At 43.4% G+C, this 22,865-nt stretch overlaps 1 protein-coding gene across 2 annotated transcripts in view; it reads right to left on the reverse strand.

The window, feature by feature from the left end:
* LRP12 (LDL receptor related protein 12) overlaps positions 1–16,342 on the reverse strand; it is a gene marked incomplete at its 5' end in the record, with an annotated part of 69,378 nt that extends 53,036 nt beyond the window's left edge. Inside the window, one exon of one of the 2 annotated variants that reach the window (XM_080909299.1) lies at positions 16,094–16,342. In XM_080909299.1, coding sequence (XP_080765425.1) covers positions 16,094–16,172 — 79 coding nt within the window. The remainder of the gene's footprint in view (positions 1–16,093) is intronic. The other variant, XM_080909298.1, reaches the window with a different exon arrangement.
* Positions 16,343–22,865: the final 6,523 nt, after the last annotated feature.

Consider the following 22,865-nt stretch of genomic DNA (forward strand, 5'->3'; position numbering starts at 1 on the left):
CGGTGGACTTCCTTTGGAGTGTAAACTACTTAATAAAGGACTTTAAAGCTGCTGAGAAGCCTCACACTTGAAGGAAAAGCTCTGTCTCTGTGTTAATGATCTTCTGGGATGGAGCAAGGAAGAGGAGGAGATGCCAAGGAAAAAGCATGTTGCCACCATTTTCAGTTTCCTGACTCCTGAGCTCTTACTTAGCTTACAGACTATAATCTTAATAAATACGACTATTCTCTTTCCCTCTCAGTGAACAGCTAGCCTCCCAGTTACCTCTAAAGAAGTTTATCTCACAATTACTCTATAAAACTACATTTATCATCCATAGGTCGGCAAGATGGCCCAGTGGATAGAGGGGCATGTGGCAGGCCTGACAACCTACATTCAGCCCCAGGATTCCTCAAGATGGACTAAGAGCCACCTTCTGATTGCCACCAGAGTGCTGTGGCACTGTGTCTGCATGCACTCCCACAAATGTGTACGAGCCCACATGAACACACACGCTAAAGTCCTATAGAGATATCACACGTGGACTTATCCTTTATGTAACTTTTAAAAATGATTCCAGGTAAATATACCTACCTGTGATGCATGTGTGCATCCCTGAGTAAAAGACAGAGTATCTTACGGGTATATACAGGTTGTGTCTGTGTGTCTGTCTGTCCCTCCCTGGATTACAAGTGTGCACTGCCACACCTGACTTTTTATTACATGGGTTTTTGAGATCAAACTCAGGTCTAAGATAGACACTTTACCATCTGAGCCATACAAGTATCTTCACTGATTTCAATTTACTTAATTATCATGAAAGTATCTGAAATAGGTGTCGCCTCTGGTATATACAAACAGAAATTAAATGTTAAGGATAATAATGTGTTCACGGTAACACGACTAGAGAACATAACATCTAGGCTTAGGTCCATCTTACCATAAAATCATGTACTTGATTCTCTCGCAGTACCTCCCAAGACAGAAATGTGCCTCACTGCTGCTCAAAGTTTCATTTGCCCAATACTTTCATCTATCTATGCTTTCAGAACCACCTCAGGATCAACTAAAGTAGGCCCGTGTAAGGAACACAAGGTGTGACAATGCTCCTCTCCTAGTTACTGAACAGAGCCAGACAGGAGACCAGGACGGTGTGGACTCATCCGGACCGCTCTCTGTAAATGACACCGGGACCCAGTGAAGCAAGAAGAACTGCTTTGCTTACCCTGACATGGAATTCAAGGGATGAAGGGATTTTCAAAAAAAGCAAGCTGCCTGAAAGCCTGCCACACCCAGGGAAAAGTGTAGGGCCTGCTGGTCTGAGAGTTTGGTACTTGATTAGTGATTCTGTTGCCTTCTCCACTGGCTTTCTAGGAGCTATGTTAAATGTGAATGCCAACTGTCAGTCCTCCATGTGTCTCAAAGTACAGCTCTGCGATTAGGATCCTAAAGAGTTCTCAGCATCATCTAATATAACCAGCCATAATCTGATTTGCCTGATTATCTGATCTTTTCAGTGTGTTCATACAAAGCCTTCTGCAGTCTCAAATGTTACATCTGGCAAGTGTTCTAGTAGCTCTGAACTTGGACTGATCTGACCCATGTCCACAGACTGGCTTGTCACAAAAGGCAGATCACCTGCTCCATGTCCGTGTTCTGTAACATCATTTCCTTTCTAGCTCATTTACTTTTACCCACCTACTTCAAGGCTCAGCAAACACTCTGTAAAAAGGAATCTTCAAACCGTTTAGGCTGAGTGGTCAAAGTCTGCTGCAAGGCCTCAGCTCTCCCACTAAGCACAAAAGCAACAGAGTATAAGCACACAAACCAGTGGCTGTGTTTCACCAGAACTTTCCCTCTAAGGTACTTGCTTACCCTGATACATTGTTTCATAAAGACAAACACGTAAATGTTTCATTCTTTATCTCACAGGTCTTTATTTTCAGAGGATACAGTGTGCCAGCCATTTGTCTTCACTGCTGTCAGCCGGTTTGTTCCTTACAACAGTGTGTGTCCTGTTGTAAGGAGGAACAGTTTTTATACACCCAGTGCACTGCAATCAGCTGTCCTCATGACTGGCTTGATGCTCACGTTTCCGCCTTCAGCCCACGGACTCTGGTAGTTTCCCTGCTTTGTGATGCAGAATAGCCCAGTCATCTGCTGTGTTTTCTACTGTGGTGGAACCAATCATCCATCTCGTGACCCCTGAATCCTTTCGGTGACAATGGTAGTTAGTGCCCACAATTACGGCTCCGGCTGCACTCATGGCTGTGGTGGTGGCATTGTACTAGCTCACTGGGAAGGCATTACCACCTTAACATCTATGAGCAAAGGCTTACTGTACTCAAATTCTCCTAGAAAAAAAAATGGCTTAAATTGCACAAAAATTTTCCCTGTAGCTTACTTATGGAGCAAAAATATAATCCATTTGGAGTTTGGGAAAAAGATTAAGTAAATTATATATAAAGCATTCAAGGTAATAATTAAAGAGAATTATTCAAAACAAATTGGGTATTATTTTTACAGAGAACCTTAAAAGTATTCCAGCCTTTGATGCATTTTTATGACTCATAAAAATATAAAAAAAGCAAAGAACAATTAACAAAAATTTAACAATTATAGCATTAGTTATGAATGTGAGCAAACTATAAATAACATCAACATCAAGGAAGTTTATGTCCAAGTTATGTCAAATAATACCCAAAATACATGAGCCAAAGATTAGCATGTTATCAAAGCATGAATGTGCATTTCACTGGCCCTAACCAGTCTTGTTTTGTGTTTATTAATGATTCTGAACATCTGATAGAACAGTTTGACTTTTACTTATTTGCTAAATTGGCTGGTGGTGTTTTTTTTTTTAATCCTTCTGAAGTTAATCTTTCTAACTTTATTAACTATCCAATTACTGTTCCTATAAGTTGTCATTTGTCTATCTACTAAAGAAAAAAGAAAATTAACATTTGATGCAGAAAGTATTTGTGTAAGTCATTTACTAGCCTTACAACACACCCTGAGGGGAGGTAGGATAAAAATCCAATAACCAAGCATCTTGCCACTTAGAAATTTCAATTAAGAGCAAACTGGAATACATTCAGAAAACATTAATAATCCAGCATCCCTGGCTCATCTATCAGCAGACTCACAACCAGATAAGTTCGAGTAATAAATTAAAAACAATAAACGCAGGAAAGAATTAAATCAGCCTGTTTGCTGAGTTAAGGGAGGTCTCCAGGCAGTAACGCAAAAGCAGCAGTGTAGTTAGTGTCTTAGGTGACAGGTCCAACTGCTGGACCAGTGTTACTGAAGCTTCACAGCTGCTGAGGCTGCTGAGGCTGGTGAGGACTTCTCCCTTCCAGTGGTGTACAAAGAACCGTCCAGCATAGGGATGAAGTTTCCAGGTTGGTACCAGCTTGATTTCTCCATGTCCTATGACCCAACTACATGGTATTGTCAGCATTAGGGTCTTGCCACTGAATTCTAGATCACCAAAACCAATACTGGCCATAATGTTTTCGGGGAGTATTTATGGGACCCAATGAACAACAATTTGAAAAGAAATAACTCATAGTCTGTGGTACATGGCTGGGGGAGGCACTTTTTCTCTTATAGCCCACCCCCCCCCCATTTAAAACCCTCTTATAAACGTGTACGTATAAATTTTAAGAAGCTTCATTTGCTTTCTCAAGTTATTAAGCTAGAAAAAAAAAGTAAACATGGGGAGGGCGGCACAGATTGTGCAGCTAAACTCTCTAGGGTCAAACCCTAGCTTCCTACTTGTGATTATTGCCAAAAACCAAAAATCATCAAAAAATGATGAACAACTGCAAAATTCATCCTTCTTAATTTGAAAACTTACCAGAAAGGTGAACTATTACAGGGCACTGGCATAGGACTTAACTGTCATTTGACAGACTCCGGGGTCAGCAGGGAGACGGACTGTGCCCTATGGGAACACCTACTGCAGGCCAGCCATTGCCTGGCTGTGCCATGCCCTAAGTGCACACACTTAGGCTCTCTGTGCTCTGACTGGATGCTGTCTGCCTCGGCTGCTTCAGCAGGACAGACGCACTGTGCCCCGTGCCCCTTGGACTGTGGGGCCAAACAAACCCATCTCTCAAGTTACATTCATCAGAGAATTTTCCCACAGCAACAGGAAATGAAATCTAGGCAGGGATGCCAGATACATGCAGCATGACTAAGGACCCTCTTTGCTGGGTCAGCTGACCTGCGACAAAGGTGTCAACAAAATCAAATGTGGAAAAAGTCTTTTCAAATATAATCCAAAAGTCACATGCACAGAGAATGAGTTGACCTACCTCGCAGTACATTAAAAGATAAGCCAGAATGGACCAGAACCTTCAAGTAAGGGCCGAATGACACAATTCCACAAAAACCACACAAAAAGTCCAAGAGTGAACCTTGACCTTAGTCTAGGAAATGGACTGTTAACTACAACAGGAACCCACAAAGCAAAATGAAACACAGAAATCATAATTTTTAAAACTGGAAACACTTGTATGCTGAAGGACATGTTAGGAAAGTGGAAGATAACCCACAGGCCAGGAGAGATGCTTGCACAGGAGAGATGCTTGCATAGGAGAGATACTCGCACACCGTGCACCGAAGGCTTGCAGCACAACAAAAAAGTAAGCCAACTCACTAGAAATGTCACAGGACTTGGAGGCCATTTCTCCACAGAACATACACACAGTCATCAATCACAGGGAGAAACAAGAACAAACCCCAAAGCCACAACATCCCTCCAGGCGCACCAGGGTGGCCGCACGGTCTTTGCGGCTGCAGGAAACTCAGAACAGTACTGCTGAGCAACTGGACACAGTTCTAACGTGCACTATGAGTTTCACTCCTCCCTCTAAACACATAGGAAAATACAGAAAGTGACAACTACTGAAATGCCACCCAACAGGGGTAGAGCAATGTGACCGAGCCATAGAACAGGATGTGTTCTGGACAAAACCTGGAACAAAGTCCTGAGTCACGCTGCAGCATGGATAATCATGAAAACATTTGCTAGGTAAAGCCAGGAACAAAACAAACAAACAAACAAAAAAAAAAAAAAACGCATGTCATATGACTGTATTTAACGAAACATCCAGAACGGATAAATCTGCGCTCAGACTTTTTCCTTGTTGCCGGGTTGGGAAGAGCGCTGACAGGCAGCGACGGCTAACAGGTAACGCGTTTTTCCTGGAGGTTAACAAGAATTCTCAAGTTGGGCAAGAGTGATGGTTGCCGGTCTGGCCGTACTAAAAACAGTGGAAAGGCTGACGTGTAAAAAGGCAGATGTCCACAGTACATATCTGGAAATAAAAACAAAGAGGCGGGCATAGTGGCTCACACCTCCAGCCTCATGCTGGAGCCTAAGGAAAGCAGCCTGTCCTACATAGGGAGTTTCTCAACAGCCTGCGCTGGAGACTGACTCAGCCCCTCTGTCAAACAACCAACATAGACTGTGCACACAATGACCAGATGGGTCACTCTAAGAATAAAAGGCGATGGAAATATTCAAAAACTGTTTGCCAGGTACGGCACATGCATGCAGCCCTAGCAAAGACTCCATATTTGTGAAGTAGAAATTAAGAGTGAAGGTGTCGATTTCTTTCCCAGAATGCTCTAGAAGTTTAAAACTGTATGGTAAGAAGCAAAATCTTATCAGGATATTTCCTAGACAAAAATGAGCTAACTTGACAGCGTAGTGTGGAAAGGAACGGGAATCAGAAGAATGGAGGAAATTCTGATGGGGAATAAAAGGATCACACCACACCAGGATTGACCGAGAAGCACAGCGATCAGGTCAGCGTGAGAGGTGACGTGCTTTCCAGCGCGTGTGAGAGGAAACAGACTCTAGAGCTGACCCAGCGAAGTGCTCACTTAACCTCCAACAGAGGAACAACTCAAACGGGAAAGGGAGTATTTCCAAAAAACGGTGTTGGAAACATTTGTGAAAACCAAACTTCTTCACAAACTTCATTCTTATGAAATGATAAATCAAGACGCATCTTAGGTCACAATGTACAACAACACGGTTCTAAGCTGTAACTCATAAAACACTGAGAGGCTCACTTCAGCAGACGTAAAATTTCCGCTTGTCAATGGCACTTTCTAGAAGATAAGCTAAAGACGAGAGAGAGAGGGAAACACATATAAGACCCCTAAGACTTCAGCAGTAAATGGAAAACGATGGACAATAAATAATGAACTTGATTACTTCATCCAAGATGGCAAAAAAAAAAAAAGTGAAAAGAAGGTCAAGACTATGAGCCACTTAACAGTGTGAAATGGAAACAGGAGTGACAGGAAGAGCTATGGAGACACCAAAACTCGGTGAAGCCACGCAGCTGTCACGCGCAAACTGTTCAACGCTGCGGGAGACAGACCACTGCTCCCTCCTATATTTGAAAACATGTATGAAACTTAAGACCCAGGAACCCTACCCTTAAGTATTCACTCTAGAGAAATTAAAGCTCACGTCCACAGAAAAGCTGTCCATGAATGTTTACATTTACAAGGGATTAAGCTGAGGTGTATCCACACAATGGCATGCTGCTTACGAACAAAAAGGAACAGGATACTGAAAACTGATGAGGCGATGTCTCAGTCATGCGTCACCGGTGACCACCAAGTCAGTGGCTAGCAAGGTCAGCACTGTAGGCAGAAGGCGCTGCCATCAGGGAATAGCAGGAGGAAATCCAAAGTGAGGCACCTGCTCTGTACCCAGAATCCAGTACCAAGTGCCCGTCTGCAGTTACCTTAACATTCACAAACCCTCACAGCAGAGACAACAAGGTCAATCTGCCCCATAATTTTAAAGATAAGATTAAAAGAGTTACCTCAAAAGTTAGAACACGAGGAAATCCGTACACCACAAAACCAAGCAAGGGCCAGAGAGGACAACTACAGCCCAGACATGTATGCGGGGTGAGACTGTTCAAGAAAACAGTGGCAAAGCAGAGACAGTATTCAGAGTGACGGGGTGACAGCCGCAAATGTAGGAAGATTTAAGAGAAAGTCATTGTTGGCTTAAAGTAAAATAACGTGAAATACTGTCTTCTAGGAGACCATAAATCAGCAATAAACAAAAAAGCCAAGGAGTTATCCCTCCAACGGCGTCATGTACACACACTATGCTCCTAAGAATGCCAATAAACCTTGAGAACTGTAATGTCTGTTTGTCTGAGCCCTCCTGACTTCTGACAGGTGTCAGGCTGGCCCTGAACTCTTGGATCTTCCTGCCTCCACCCCTAATGTGCTAGGATTTCAGGTCCGTGCCACCACATTTGGCTAGATTAGAGATTAAAAATAGAATAATAAGGCAAAACCAGGGGCACATCCTGTGCTCTAATTCCAAACCTCTCTTCCATACCCACACATAAACCCACCAGGCCGACTGGAGTTCACAATTACATATTTTACAACAAAACAGAAGAGTTTAAAGTTTCCTAGCACAAGAAAAAGAGACAAGATGCTAATTAGTCTAATTTGATTATTACACAGAGCACGTGTGTGTGTGTGTGTGTGTGTGTGTGTGTGTGTGTGTATGCTATACCCCATAAATATGTACAGTATGTCAATAATGTGGTAGAAAAGGAATGTGGGGTTAAGCTATTTCAATCAGGCCACTGTATCTGTCCTCATGACGCTTCTCACATGGTCTACACCTACTTGAGTTGTACTCGGAGGAAGCTAGGACAGGTTTGTGCTTCAGTGGGTAGTACAAACAGGCACATGTACCTTACAGAGATTTAAGGGACTGTCACCCCTGCCTGAGTTCAATTCACATGTCCTGTCTGGCAGCCTCCCCAGGGCTCCTGCCTTTCAGATGAGAGCTTCAGTCCTCAGGACACCCCGTTTCTTCTAGAACCTTGTCCAAACAGAAATCTACTACTTCCTACAGGCTCATCTCGACTATATTGTTCAGCAAAATAAAGTTTAGTCACAGTGGGAACAGCGACATTCTCTGCGGCCTTTCTCATGAAGACAAAAGCATCCATTTCCGCTCTTAACACAGGACCTGGACAGTTCATCAACACACCTCACTCTCCCAATCCTAAAGGGCAAAAGAACCACAACTCGAACAGAGTGCTTCCGCACAGCTCCACCACTGAAACCAACCGCAGGAAGAATGGGTGAGCAGACATGGAAATGAGGCAGGGCTGGGCCAGGGCGGGTTGGAAGAGTGGGAAGGGATGAAGGAAGAAGGGAAAGGTTGGCTACAGACTTAAAAATGCAGTAAACGCATCCCAGCATAAAACACTATCATTACCAACCTTCTATGGCGTTCTGCGGATGTGAAAGTACTTCAACATCAGGAATACCATGAGTGCAATTTGCTTCAGTTCTGGACAAATTCACTTATTCAATAAGTACTGTCTGCTATTACATCAAGTATGTCTCATGCACAACCAGAACTCTATAATAATGTGCACACATGTAGAACAATCCCATTCTTCTCATTGGATTTGCTGTTGTAGAAAACACGCCGTTTAACATAGTTTAATTATCAGTGTGTGTATAGTAATAACAGGTAACATGATTCTTACTACCATTTTAACACTACATGCTTGTGTTGAGTTTATACCCAGAAGTAAAGCTGCCGGGCTATAGGGGACTTTATCTTCAGCTGTAATAGACACAGATCTGTCAAAGTCTAGTGAGCAGTTCCAGCATGGTTAGTTGAACTGAAATCAGCCCTCGATATAAAATGTACACTATCTTTGAAGATTTTGCGTGAAAACATAATCCAGAGAATCTCAATAATTATTTTATGTACAATTTTAGGCATACAAGGTTAAATAGATTAACATTAATTCTGCTGTCTTTTTTAGCATGTTCACTGGAGTGCATGTGCATGTGTGTGTACATTTTTAAGTTTTATATTAGGCTTATATATTTGAGAAACAAACACTCTCAAAGGCAAGCAAGTGGCAGCCTAGTGCAGACAGTGAATAAGCAAAGAAGATAAGCCAGGCAGGAAACAGCGTGTGCACAGGGCAGGGGACAAAGAAATCCCAGCGGATGAGAGATGCTGTTGGGGTTTCCTTTACTTCTTTATATGTGTAAGTATGGACACATGCATGTGTACATGTGTGTACCATATGTAGATGTATAGAAATCAGAGGACAGCTTGTGGGAACTGACTCTATTCTTCTATCATGTGGGTCTTGGTGACCAAACTCGGCAGGGCCTTTACCAGCCAAACCACCTCACTGGCTCTACTGCTAGCTTTTATGCAAGAAAGTTACATTTAAAAAAAAAAAAAAAAAAAAAAAAACCCTGCATTTATTTCAGAAAAGTCATTGTGACTTGTATATGTGAAATGACCAGACTAGTTAGCAGTGGTTACAACAGTATGAAAATATTGATATTAATAAAGCAACAGGCCTCTACATATAGAAAGCATAGAGCAAAAAGACCCAAAGCAAAATCACTAGTCCTGGTGTGTCTTCCCCGAGGAGGCCACTTTACTCTGACCTTACAATTAGTCCTGGCATTTTTAAATAAATTTTGTATTCTATTAGTAAGAAAGGTTTTAGTGTCATGAGAGCAAGCAACAAAAATGTTGACCTCTGAGTCATACTCCGGAATGCATTAGGTATATGCATTCATTCTGCATTTTCTCCTCCTCCCGTCTGAAAGGGTTAAGTCTCCTCTAGTGAGAGCATCTGTTTATAACAACTTTACTCTACCTACTGATTCTAGGCCAGACACTGAGTTATAAAACATTTAGGAGGAAAACAGGATTATTCTGTCAGATTCATCTATGTCGAGGTTCTGGAACCTGACAAAACTATATCATCCATGAATAAGTTAGAGAAGATCCAGTGAAAAGTCCTTTATTCTTCCAAATTTCCAGTCTACTAATACCTTGACTTTTCCAATACCATAAAGACATTTTATTGACCACTTACTTCAAAGCACTGAATTTGGGCAAAAGGGACTTGACATCTCACTTCCAGGCTAACCCTCGGATTCTTGCCTGTTCAGCCCCTAAGACTGCATAAAGTTATGCTCTGAACTTAGTGGGAAAACGACCAGTCTGCGGCAGAGTTCTCCGTGAGCGCCTTCGGCATCTCCTGCAGTCCATGTCCTTCCATGTTCTTGCCATCTGTCATACAAGCTTCTCAGCAGTGTCCTGCCTGGTATGCAGCATTGACACCTCTGTCACACCTCTGTCACACCTCTGTCACACCTCTGTCACACCAAACGTCCTCACTGTTGTCTTTTCTAGATGGAGTGACGAAAACTTCCCAAGGGTCCAAACTGTTAGGCTGAATGGAAGGAACGGAAATCTCCCTCTGTAACCCTTCTCCTCTTCCATCTCACCTCATGATTCAGGTCATGACTTCAAGAAAATACATAGGAACAATGTGATTACATCATCCACCCCAAACTTTGGTACCCAAGTACAAAATGCTCCCAGGAAGAAAGAGGAAACCCCTTGTTTATCAACAGGATAATATCCATCCTTTTCCCCTACCACCAGCACGTTCCAACCACTTGTGTCTCTCACCAGGGTAGTTTCCTGACTACCCTGACTACTTCAAGTGCCCCACACTGTAGAGTAAAAGCAATTCTGTCAGAATAAAAATTCTATCATGTCATTTAAACCTCTCCAATAGCTAACTTTCTAATAAAACTCAAAGTTTACCATGGTCTTCAAACCTCTCGGTCCCTGTGCTCACCATGGTACGCCTCCACTAATGCTCCACAGCAAGTGTGTCCAGCTCTCCTGGTCCCAGCCTTTCAATATCCTGTTCCCACGTACAAAGCTCTCTGGTGCCACCACAGTTACCTATCATTTGGGCCTAAATGTCCCCTGAAAGACATCCATCCCTAATTACTTCATTACTGATGATCGCCATGCTTGTCAGTTTGTGCCCGAGAACTTGCAACCACTTACTGACTGGAGGGTAAGAACCACGAGGGTAGTGACGGCCCTGAGGCAGAGTCTATCAGTACCAGAGATGAGGACTCAAAAGTGCAGGGATGAGGGAGGGGGTAGGGCAATCACTCCACTGACTCTAGTGTTAAGATCTCAGGTCAGTTCTTTCTCTTAATCCAAGACAGCTGTATACGATGACCGATGACCCGGTGAGACAGACTGAAACTGTCAATGAGTGATGTCCAAGAACAACACCCATAGCAGGAAATGCCGAAAGCTCAATACGGTAAGGGTCGGCTTCTTCTTCTTTCCTTTAATGATTAGATGATGGGATCTCATTAAGCTAATTCATTGTTGAAAGTATATGTATGTGTGTGTGCATGTATGTATGTATGTATGTATGTATGTATGTGAGCACACACATGCATGGAATGGCAATATCTATTGCCTTATCTAAAAAATGTAGGGGGAGAAAGTAGGACTGGGGTGAGGAGAGTCTAGAGGGAACCTTAGCAGTTAGAGGTCAAAGCAACCTTCCTGTGCCTACAAAGACTTGCAGGAAAACAAATTGATACACATTTTGCAATTTGAAAGTCAAAGCATTCTTTCTATCTGCTTAAATGTACATAAACTTCATCTGTATCCATCCATTTAACATTCATTCTTTAGTGAATATTCCTAATATTTTTAAGAAAAACAACCAATTATGTGAAACAAGATACCTGAGATCAGAATGAGAAATTCCCTTTACCTTTCCATAAGCCTTAAACTTTCTGTTCTCCAGAAAGACGCCTTGGCCCAGGCCTAGCACTTAGATGTGTAACCTTAGCACTGAGGAGTCAGGGGCCAGCCTGGGCTACAGAGCAAGCCCTGGCTTTAACATCTACATTTTAGCGTGGCCTTCTGCTCACTTACCTCTGCAGTTTTCTTCTGCAGAGATTAGACTTTCTAGGAAGTGTCTAAATCATTGATGACACATCACTCAAACCTCTTCCAAGCTCCTGCAGTGTAGACAGCTACCCTTCTAAAAGCTGTCACTCCACCCTATCCCCTGACACTGGCAGGAATCTGCTGCCTGTCTTCAGTCTCCCTAGGATATAGATACAATCTAGATTCTGAACCCAGAAAAGGGTTTATAGTAAGCAATTAATTCAGTTTTATTCAACATATTTTATGTAATCAAGCTTGACTTTCTCAGAAGTAATTGGCATCAGCTTAATTTTTTTTCCCCTTCTGTTCCAGTTATTTCTACCACTTTTCTAAAATTGGAACTTGTACCCTATCCTTACACTGAAAGAATTTTAGTACTGCGGAGTGATCTGTATAATCCACGGGGGAAAGATTCGTCCATTAGATATGAACAGTAAGGAGAACAGCAGACACACAATAAAGACTTCCGCCACAATCAAATGACAGTTCAAACAGGAATGCTATCCCAGGTCAGAAAGTAGACATCACGGTGAGTTCTTACTGCTTTACCCGAAACTCTCAACGGCAATTATAAGAGCGCAGACAAGCAAAACAGATGTTGTAAATCATATTCCAAGGCTTCCTCTGGGGCAGTGTTCATCAAATGAAACAGTGGGGTCAAAAGCTAGAGTCAAGATGACCAAAGAGGAAAGGGAAGGCAGGGAAGAGGGACAGGCGGCATGTCTGAGTGTATCCCAAACATAAGGACACCGGCTCATGAACTTTGTTCCTTTCTCCGGGTACACCTAAAAGCAATGTAAAATGTATTTAAAGGATCAATTTGAGTGACAGATAGCAAACAGGGATCTAGGAGACAGACAGGAAGTGAGGGAGCAATGGTGCTGTTCCCGCTGCCAACTAGTTTGGGAAACAAGCAAGAGCTAATGACTGGAAGAGAAAGGCATTGGGAACTTCCATGATGTGGCAACGCAGGCATGCTGGTGTGAGAAACTGATCGACCGGGGACTTTCTCCCTGAGAAGAATGACTGAAGCGTAATGCTGGCCCTAGGACAACCTCAGAAAGCACTGAATGTAGGCTTACGGAGAATCTCAATTCGTTTAAAGTTCAAGCAAGACTCTGATGTCTGGAAAGACAACCTTCAGCTCCAAAAGCCTCGCATCACAGTTCGCCAACAAATAAAACGTTATGTAAAGGGTGTGAACACCAAATGAGAGTTATTAAATCTGCGAAATGTTTTAAAGGTTCATATTTTGGTTAAAGGCTAAGAGTAACTAAAAAAAATAAATAAATAAAAAAATAGAAATAAGCAACCTACCAAACAAACAAACAAACAAACAAAAGCCAGTGTTTGAATTCCCTCAATAGTGGCTCAGAACCTTTCCTTATCAGGTCTATGCCAGGCTATTCAGAACATTCACTTGTTTTAACAAAACTTTCTAATTTCATTTATCGACTCACTTTCATAAATGTGTGCGAGCGCAGGACCTGAGTCTGTGGGGGCCAGAGGACAGCTTTGTGAAGTTTATTATCTCTTTCTACCTTATGTGGGCTCCAGACCCTGAACTCATCACCAGACTGTGTAGAACACTTTACCTAGTGAGCTATCTCAACAGTCCTTGAGTTTTGAAGCCGTACTTCTGTGTGTACACACGTGTAGGTGTATATGGAGGTCAGAGGGCAACCGTATGCACGATTCCTCCTCAGGTGCTGTCCGTTTTTCCCAGACAAGGCTCGCCCATGGGTCTGGAGCTTACCAAGAAGGTTAGACTAACTAATGAGCCCCAGGGAATCTGGCTGTCTCTACCTTCCGGAGAACATTCCACATTGTCCAGCTTCTTACATGAACCAGGGATGGAATTTAGGACTTCAAGAATTTTACTGAGACACTTCCATAAAGTATGCATGTGTGTTGTACGCTCACTCAAATGGTCCTGTCAGATTATATCCACTATACACAACTATACATAACAGCTGTAACACACAAACTCCACTATGCCTACATGAGTACACAGTCTAACCACTGTTTGTTCTGCTTTCCCTATTAATATAAACCCAAATCTGGGTGCGGAAACAGAAGCACACACACACACACACACACACACACACCTGAACAGAATGCCCCGGCTTCAGGATGAAGACTTTCTTTTTCCTTTAGCTCTGTCAATACAGCTCAGCGTTTTGCCCATCTCCCTGCCTCTTATCTTCTTATCATTAGAAACTCAAGTGGCTGGACATCAACCTTTGGGATAATCACCTGACAGCTTTATAAATATGATCCCACTGAGAACCTTCATGGGGGCAATGGGAGGGGGAGGGGAATGTGGGAAAGGGTTAACATTTGAAATGTAAATGCAGAGATAACCAATAAAAAGAAAAATATTATATATATGTATGTATGTATATAAATGTGTGTATATATATGTATGTGTGTGTATATATATATGTGTATATATATATATATATATATATATATATATATATATATATATATATATGATCCCACAATGGTGGAAAAAGGAGTTTTTGCCTTTGACTTCAATTCCTCACTGAACACAAACACCCAAGAGATAAACAGTTGTAAGGTACCTACCGAGGTCCACTTTGTGTATCAGTATAAAAGAATACACCAGGACCAATACCGCTTTACAGCCTCTTTACCTCTGAAGGCAAAGGATCAAACACCAATGGCATGAGTTTTCCTGAAGACTCACTGCTATTTTATTCAATCTGATCAGACATCGCATAAACTCAATTCTGATTACAGTGCAGAGCATAGGAAACTGGACATTCCTAATTACCCTAGATTAAAGATTCCTCTCACTTTCCATTCTTCTGGGCCATTATACCAAACCTGGCGCAAAACTATACTCACCTCCAGGCTAGAAAATGACAACATAATAGCTTATTAATCGCTGGTGTGGACCCAAACCCACAAGTCATCAGCCAAGCAGGTATGAAACTAACGGTGAGGAGTCCTCTCTGGGTTCTCAGGTCCTCCACAAACACATCACTGACAGTTACTACATCCATTAAATGTGGATGAATCTCTCCTCCTCCTCAGAACAAAATAACTCACCCTGGATTATACTGAGAAGAGTACCGTTTCTTGGCTGTCGGGAAATGCCCATTTAAGTCCCATTATATTTTTCACATAATGCAAAGTCTCACGCTTTGAAAGTTAGCATCATATTCAATTCCACAGGTAAGTGCTTTCAAAAGACAAGCTATCATTTGCTGGGGGATACATATTATATGTTGACAGAAACTACCGGATCAGTATTTGTGGTAAATAACGTGGACTTTTAATCAGAGAAAATAACAACAACAAAACCCAAGTAGCTTCTGTTTGTTTTTCTGGAGAAATCAAACCAGTACTCCAAAACTGAAATATTAATTGTGTTCTCTGCAATACCTATTGAAGGAGTTAACTCATGGGAACTAAGAATGCTGAAGTCAGAGCCCACGCTCAGGTCTCAAGTGGTGAGCAGTCCTTAATCCCCCTTAGTTCATACAAAGCACAGTCGTGGCACACAATCGCCTGCAATCCTTATAGAAGTATCCCTAACCCAGATCACAGACCCGAATGAGGCAGCAGTCACAACAGTATCAGAGGGCAGGGATGAAATGACAAGTGGAGTCAGGGCAGACTTGTACGCCCCAAGAAAGAAAGACCGAGGTGGGGCTGGAAACTATTTTCTGGCCTTCTCTCGCGTGCAGCTACTGGGGAACAAGATCCTACACGCCCCGGACCCACGGAGCCCCGGGCGCAGAGGTGGAGGGGTGGCAATGAAGCAACTGGGGTGCTTTTGGAGGGAATGGGGACCAAGAGAGACGGGTGCGACAGCAATTTCACAGAGAAGAACTTCCTGCCTCGGGGAAGGATCTGGAGCAGGACAGTCCCGGAGGCGACCTCCCCTTCATAGACTCACGGTCACATCTTTGTGCGCGAGGACTGGGCACCCGGCAGCAAGCGCTAGAGGAGCGAGCCGCCGGGGCCCTCGCGCCCGCCGCCGCTCCGCAGGGACCCCAGGCTCGGACCGGCCCGCCTCAATCGCCCCAAAGGGTCGGCGACGGCCAGAGGACCTCAGCATCCCCGGCGGGCAGGCAACCCTCCCCGAACATCCCGCGTGGGTCTTTGTCCCGCCGGCAACCAGGGTCTTCCCCGGGTCGCCCAAGCACAGCCCGTCCTGGAGGCCTGCACACCCCCCCCCCAACCCCAACCCGGGGTCGCCCCAGCTTTGTTCGGTCAGCGGGACGCGGGGAGGCGGACACTTACCGTACACGCCAGCGAGGAAAAGCAAGAGCCACGCCGACCCCCGCCGCGGAGACTCTTTTGTGCTCCAGCGACGGGCCATACCCACGGCAGATGGAGGGAGCGAGGAGATGGAGGAGGAGGAGGAGGAGGAGGAGCTGGGGCCAGACGCCGCCGCCGCCGAGCCCCTGGCGGCTCCCTGCGCGCTCCGCGGCGGCGGAGGGGGAGGGGCGGGGCCGCCCGCGCGCGCTCCCTCCCGCCGGCCCTGCGTCGGCCTTCCGGGAGGCAGGGACGCGCGTGGCGCGCGCGCCCGCGGGAGGCGACCGGGCCCGGCGACTGCGGGGGTCCGGGCCTCGCGCCGCACGACCAGCCGGCGCCGCCACCCGCCAGACAGGAGCGCGAGCCGGCACCGGCGCTCATCCGTGCGCTCGGCAATCCCCTGGCCCGCCTGCCTTGGTTCCCGCCCCGCGCTCCCCTGGACTCGGCGGAGCTCGCGCCCATTCCGCCGCGTCTGGAGCCGGAGGAGCGAGGCAGTGCCAATCGATGTGCGAGCGCACGAACGCCGGCCGCTGGGCTCCCGGGGCACGGGGGCTGGGGGGCTGGGGGGCTGCGGGGGGCTCTGACCGAGCTCCGCCGCAGTCCCACGCCTTGATGTTGGGGCCCGCCCCGGAGATCCTCGAGGCTGATGGGCTTTGAGAGGAGGAAGGAGGAGTGGGAGGGAGGCTGCGAACTTGGAAGTTCCGAGCTATGATCCCCCCCACCCCGACCCTGCGGGTTCTACTTGGGATTGGCTCTGATGGAGGGAGTGGGTCGTAGGTCCACGTGGATAATAGCAACCTAAGTCAAAGGCTCTGGGGACCCATCCCTCCGGGCTGCAGGGTCCTGCGCTTTCTAATCTGGCGGGGAAGCGGAGGCTTTTGGCTCCCGTGGGGTGGAGTGGACATGGGGTGGGCTCGTGGAAAGAGGGATGTCCCCGACACCCCCGCCCCAAGCCTCTTCTCAGCTTCGGATGAGGATGACACTTCTTTTGTCCGCTGTCCCTGACATTTATGGTCACTGTCCACTATTCGCTGAAGACCAGCAATGTCCTGTGCTGTACTGTTGACACAGGGTATCTCTGGTCTCCCTGGCGGCCTTGTGAAATGAGTATTACCCACGTTTTAGATAAGTTAATGAGACTTGAAGAGGTTCAATTATCCCAAACGAGTTAGCATGTAAATGTCCTACAGACCTTGTTTTCCCCCATCCAAAAGCCACACACTTTCACAGTAACAGAAAACCCAAGCAAAATGCTTAGTACCTACCAGTTACTTCAAATACTAATATATGCCTGGGGGAGGTGGTACACTAGTTTTTCCTGTATCTCTTGCTTCTTTGACCCTTTAATGACCCCCTGACATTGTACTACAGAAAAGTCAATTAAGAAATCGTTTACAAGATGGCAATAAACAAAAATCCTGAATTCTGGAAATTTTGTTCCATTCTCTTGGTTGAGAACATGTCAGTTTTGTTCCTGACTCTACAATCAGCAGGTAGCATTCCTTGTCTTATGATACGACACTGATCGCTCGATTTTGTTTGTTTGTTTGTTTTCGGGGGTTTTTTGTTTTGTTATTTTTTGTTGTGGCTTGCTTTTTTTTTTTCCCCCTGTAGCTCTTTCTGTTAATTGAATTTGGGTCAGACTCCAAACACAATGAAAAAGTCGACTGAACTGCATGCATCTCTTACCCCGTCACTTTTAGTACTTACTGTTCAAGAAACTCTGTCCCAAGACTTGCCCCACACACTTGCTCAACTACTGAGCTGCCTCTTCTTCGACTTGTTAGATACTCGAGCTTTTGTTGCCTAAGCCCCTTTAGTGTTCTTAAATTTTAATGAGGATTCTGGAAAACTTAGAAATTAAAATGGAATCTTAACTATTTTTTATTCTTTTCTAATAAAACATAAGAACCCATGTTACCATTTCCAAAACAAATACAAAAGTGATGTAGTTTCTATTTTTTGCAGATCTCCTTTGCATCTGGCTGAAAACATCTGGGTTTCCATATCTGTTTCTGAAGCCAATCTGTTACAATATGTTGTTTTGGTTGAAGTATATTAAGAAATTCAGACTCCCACAGATCTGCAAATTGCCAAAAAAGAATCCCTCCTTGAAGTATTCTCAAGGACATCCCCACCAAATACAGGCTATGCATTGCCAAACTGTAAACTCTGAAGTGCCACAAAGCACCAAGCAACGAAACTCACAAGCAAACCAGCAAGCATATAACCGCAACTGCCCCACACACATAGATTTTGAAGTTCCAGGCATTTCAGATGAAAGAATACACAACTTCTGAAACTTAAAAAGACTGTCTCTCTTAGCTGTCCATCTTAGAGGATTCAAAGGAAGGGGCCCTGTAAGTAATTCTAAGGATTCATCTTATGAGAGAACATTTTTCCTTAAACAAAATAATTCTAATAGACTATCAGATGTTGTTAAGCAATGTGTCGTAGTGCAGGCATGGGATCAGGCAGTGGACAGGATAATCATCTGTTACATTGCTCAGCCTACCTTCCTGGCTCTCTAGGCTGTACATCAACTGGGTCCTATGAAGAAGCACTTTGAGACCCATTAAAACTCTGGCTATAAAGAGGTTTGTATTGGTCACAATTCCATTGAGTGAAGTTCTTCTGCTTGGAGAGTTCGGATCTGTAGCCTATAAAGCATAAATCATGCCTTTAAGAAACAAATTATCTTTCTGGCTCCTTATAGCCATAAAAAGGGCTCTAAGTGATCTTTTGTGCCTTCTGAGATGGTTTAAAGTTTCTATGTTCAAGTACTTTTCATAGGGAGATTATTTCCACAGACTGAAAAAACTCTGTCAACCGTTAAAGTTGAAGAAAACTTTCATTAAAGGCACTCTGAGTTGCTTCTTAATGCTTTTCCAAGTGAGTCTCATACCTCTTAGGATTATCCAGTAAGGAATGGAGAGGTGTGTGAACTTCTTGTCCCTTAGCATATTTTGGGAAAGGCTACACTCTTCCACGTTATGGCAATATGCCCTAAAATAATCAAAATCCTTTAAAAAAATTCTAAAGATCTCTTTCTCCTTTGTTTATTATCACATACGGCTGAATTTCTACTCGTGTCATGGATAAAAAATTTGTCTCCAGGATTGTAAATCATGGTAGCATTTGAGGATCTCATCAACACGGAGGTTAGTCTGGGAATTTAAATGTGGCACTCTGAGCATCATCTTTTATTAAAAAAATTGATGATGTGCGGGTTTTCTTCTTGGCACACTTCCAAATAAAGACTCCCCATCACTGAAACATTATTTTTCAAAAAAGAAAACCAAACGAATGATACATATAAAGGCCAGGAATACATTAGAGATGGTAATTAAATAAATGAGAAGTCTCCCCGTGGAAACTGTTCTTATTGGAGGAGAATAATAAAAGATTCCAACCCTGGCAATTCGGACCGTTCCGCAGCACACTGTGGTTGTTTATTCTGTCCTGTGTTCTAACAACCCACCACCATAACTACAGTCAAAGCACAATACTTGCTCTGCATCACGTAGCAAGTCCTCAAGTAGTTTTATCCTCATAGCTTGAGCTTCTTGATTATTGAGCAAGACCATCGGATCTGATACATGAACTTGTAAATAGTAATACTTTTTGTAGACATTTTAAAACATTGCCTTGAGGAAAATAAGCAGCTACACACTTTGTTTATTAGAAATACTCTTTAAGTGTTTGTCGTCAAACTGCAGGTTTCTAAATGCCTATCTTTGTCTTTACATTTAGGTTTTTCTCAGGACTGGTTGAAGATATAAACTGGAAGTCTTGTTAGATGGAGTTCATTCTCAGTCCCCATGAGCCCATTAGCAGTGAACCATGAAGTCAAATGAATGGTTCTTTATAGGGACCTATTACTAATTTCAGGCACACACAATGTGTTTATTTGAATTCTGCCCAAATCAAATAGGATCTGAGGTTACCGGTGTACCAGTGCAGCATCAGATTAAAGCAGAGATCTGGAGAGTTTCACAAGGTTGATTTTGATCTAGATGGTTAGCCTTGATTAAAGCCCAAATTCTTGTTATCTTATATTCTCTCTGTTAAAATGGAAGTGAAATATGGCCTCTTTGATTACATGTCATTAGTGAAATAATACTATTTCGTGTGTGTGTGTGTGTGTGTGTGTGTGTGTCTGTATGTGTGTGTCTGTGTGTGTGTTTCATTTAATCTTCAAACAATCCTCTGATGTCAACACCGTTATTATCCTCAGTGTTCGAATGGACAGGCAGAGGTTCTGTATGTTGAGATCACACAGATGCTAAATGGTGGCCATTTAAACACAGTCACTAGAGCCGGCTCTTCATCGGTCCAAGTGTTGTATGCTAAGCAGTCAGGCAGCTGCTGTTATTTCTAATGTAAACAATTTAATCTAGGCAGTCCTTATTCCCTTATGAAACTTAAAATGAAATCTATGCCATTATTTTTTTTACTTTTGTTTCAGCAAAATAATGAACATTGCCTTGTGCTCAGTTTAAGTTAGATAGACATCTGCCTTTTAGATTTATTTTGAAAAAAGAAATCACTTTTTAAAAACTTTTTTTCCCTTCAGTTTTGGAAAGCAGCGAGAATCAATAAAACAAACGATCTGGCTTTTTTTTTTTTTTTTTTTTTTTTTTTTTTTTTTTTTTTTTTTTTTACCCCTGCTTGTGCTAATTTCTTCCCGGTGACCTTGGAGTGATTATTTATAGCTCCCTTTGAAGATCAGAGAAACCGAGGTTGCTCATCGCCTAATCTTCAGAAAAGATCTATCGGCAGATATTTCTGATCTCAAAAGGATAGATCAACTCGTATGAAACCGCTCAGTTATGAGGCCATGGAAACAGAGGTCAGTTCTACTGAAGAATAGATTACTCCAGCTCCATCATGAAAAGAATACTCCTCTTGGAAATATCCAGGTGGGTTTGCGTTTTTTTTAATATGGGGGGGGGGACAGTCTAAGCCTTTGGATTCCCCAATTCTGTAGGCCTCGCTCACACAGCAGGAGATGGGGAAGAAAACTGTATCACAAGAATTTCAGCATTAAAAAATGTATTCTTACATTCAGTGAAATAGATTAAGTAACCAAAAAGAATGTTAAGCACTTTGGGGCATTGGGTTTCATGTCTCTGGTCGCCATACTGGCTCCCCATCTTACTGAGAGCCTCACCTAGGTCCAAACACTCCTCCGATTTACAAACTCAAACACAGAAAATACACTTTCCTTGGAATCCATGGCTTAAGGCAGTCAGGGGTAATTAGTAGGAAGAAACCTCAGAGGCTTCATCCATGTGGGAGAAAAGGACAGCTGTTCTGACAGTCATTCCACAGCTCTGACCTTTTGTTGTCTTAGGCCAGACTTCAGGGAATAAGGTCCTAGACACATCTGCCTTTTTTTTTTCATAGCCTCAAACAGGCAGAGAGCCAGCCCACCAAGCCTACGTTTGCTTCTTTTTCTGTGGGTGATGGCTTTGAACAAATCCCTTCTCAGTTGTTACTTGGCCTCCGGGTGGTTAATAATTTCCCCGGGAACCGCCTTCTGTGGATCTCTACAGACTTGTATAGGTCAGCCCCTTTCGTGGACATTATTCAGGAAGTACTGCACTAGAATCGAGCCCTAGCTCACTTTCCAAAGTGGAACAAGGTCTCTGTAGCCTGTGGCTGGTGCTTTTCTCTGATCTGGGGAATGGAATCAAATTTTCGGATTCTCCATTTCAATTCAGGAAGAATGATGAAGTCCCAGGTGGATAGGGACTTTTATCTGTTTTCCTTACTACGGAGTCTTTCTAAATAAGCATTTACCAGCAAGTGGATGTGAGGGATTAAGATCTTGGCAATCAATCCCCTGGGGGAAATGAAAAGCAAAGGTGCTAGGCAGGATAAATAGAAGGGAAAGATGGGGTTCAGGGATCTTTCCATTTGGTCTTAGGAAGAGCCAATAAGTATCACTACAAGACAAAATCCACATCTCCCTGCTTGATAGTCCAGACATTGTTTAGTGGACATTTTGGTGGTGGTTGGGTTTTTTGGGTTTTTTTTTTTTTTTTTTTTTTTTTTTTTTTTGTTTTTTTTGGGTTTTTTTTTTTTGGTTTTTTTTTTTTTTTTTAATCATTCTGGCATTGAAGCCAGTTTTCTATGATTTATTATCAACATTCAGTATTTCCACTCTACCAAGTAAAATGAACTTTTTATAGCCTCGATTAGTTCTATAAAAATCTCTTAAGTTATGCAGCATTTTATTGGCTGTTAAAATGCATATGACCGCTGTTCTCTAACTTAGCAGAGACTCTTAACAGCACACCTTCAAAGCATCCCCTTCAGCAAATGGTGAACCAATACCTTGCTTCTCGCCAGTAGAGCAATTCCAGTCCTTTTGTTGACAGCATCATTCCGTTCCTTGTGTAGTTTTCAGAGGTGGTGAAACTAGTCTCCAGAAGGAGCAGAGAAGGCATCTCAGATAGATAGACCCCTGGGGTGCATACTCAAGTTATGCTCAACATATCATGACTCTCTGAACCTTTAGTCTCCATCCCAAATACTAAATAAACAGCAATTTCCAATTTGAAAGCACTAAGTAAATTATACTTATGAGCCACCATTTTCTATTATTAATATTGCTTTTCTTCCTCTGAGACCATGTGGTTGCGAAAGTAGATTGGTGAGCAAAATTGGATCAGCCCTCTAAAAGCCAGCTAGCATTGTGAGGTTTTAGTTTTGAATACAGAGCAGCTGAAGGCATTCCCTGCCATGATTC

Source organism: Micromys minutus (assembly GCF_963924665.1).
Source record: "Micromys minutus genome assembly, chromosome: 33".
NCBI lineage: Eukaryota > Metazoa > Chordata > Mammalia > Rodentia > Muridae > Micromys > Micromys minutus.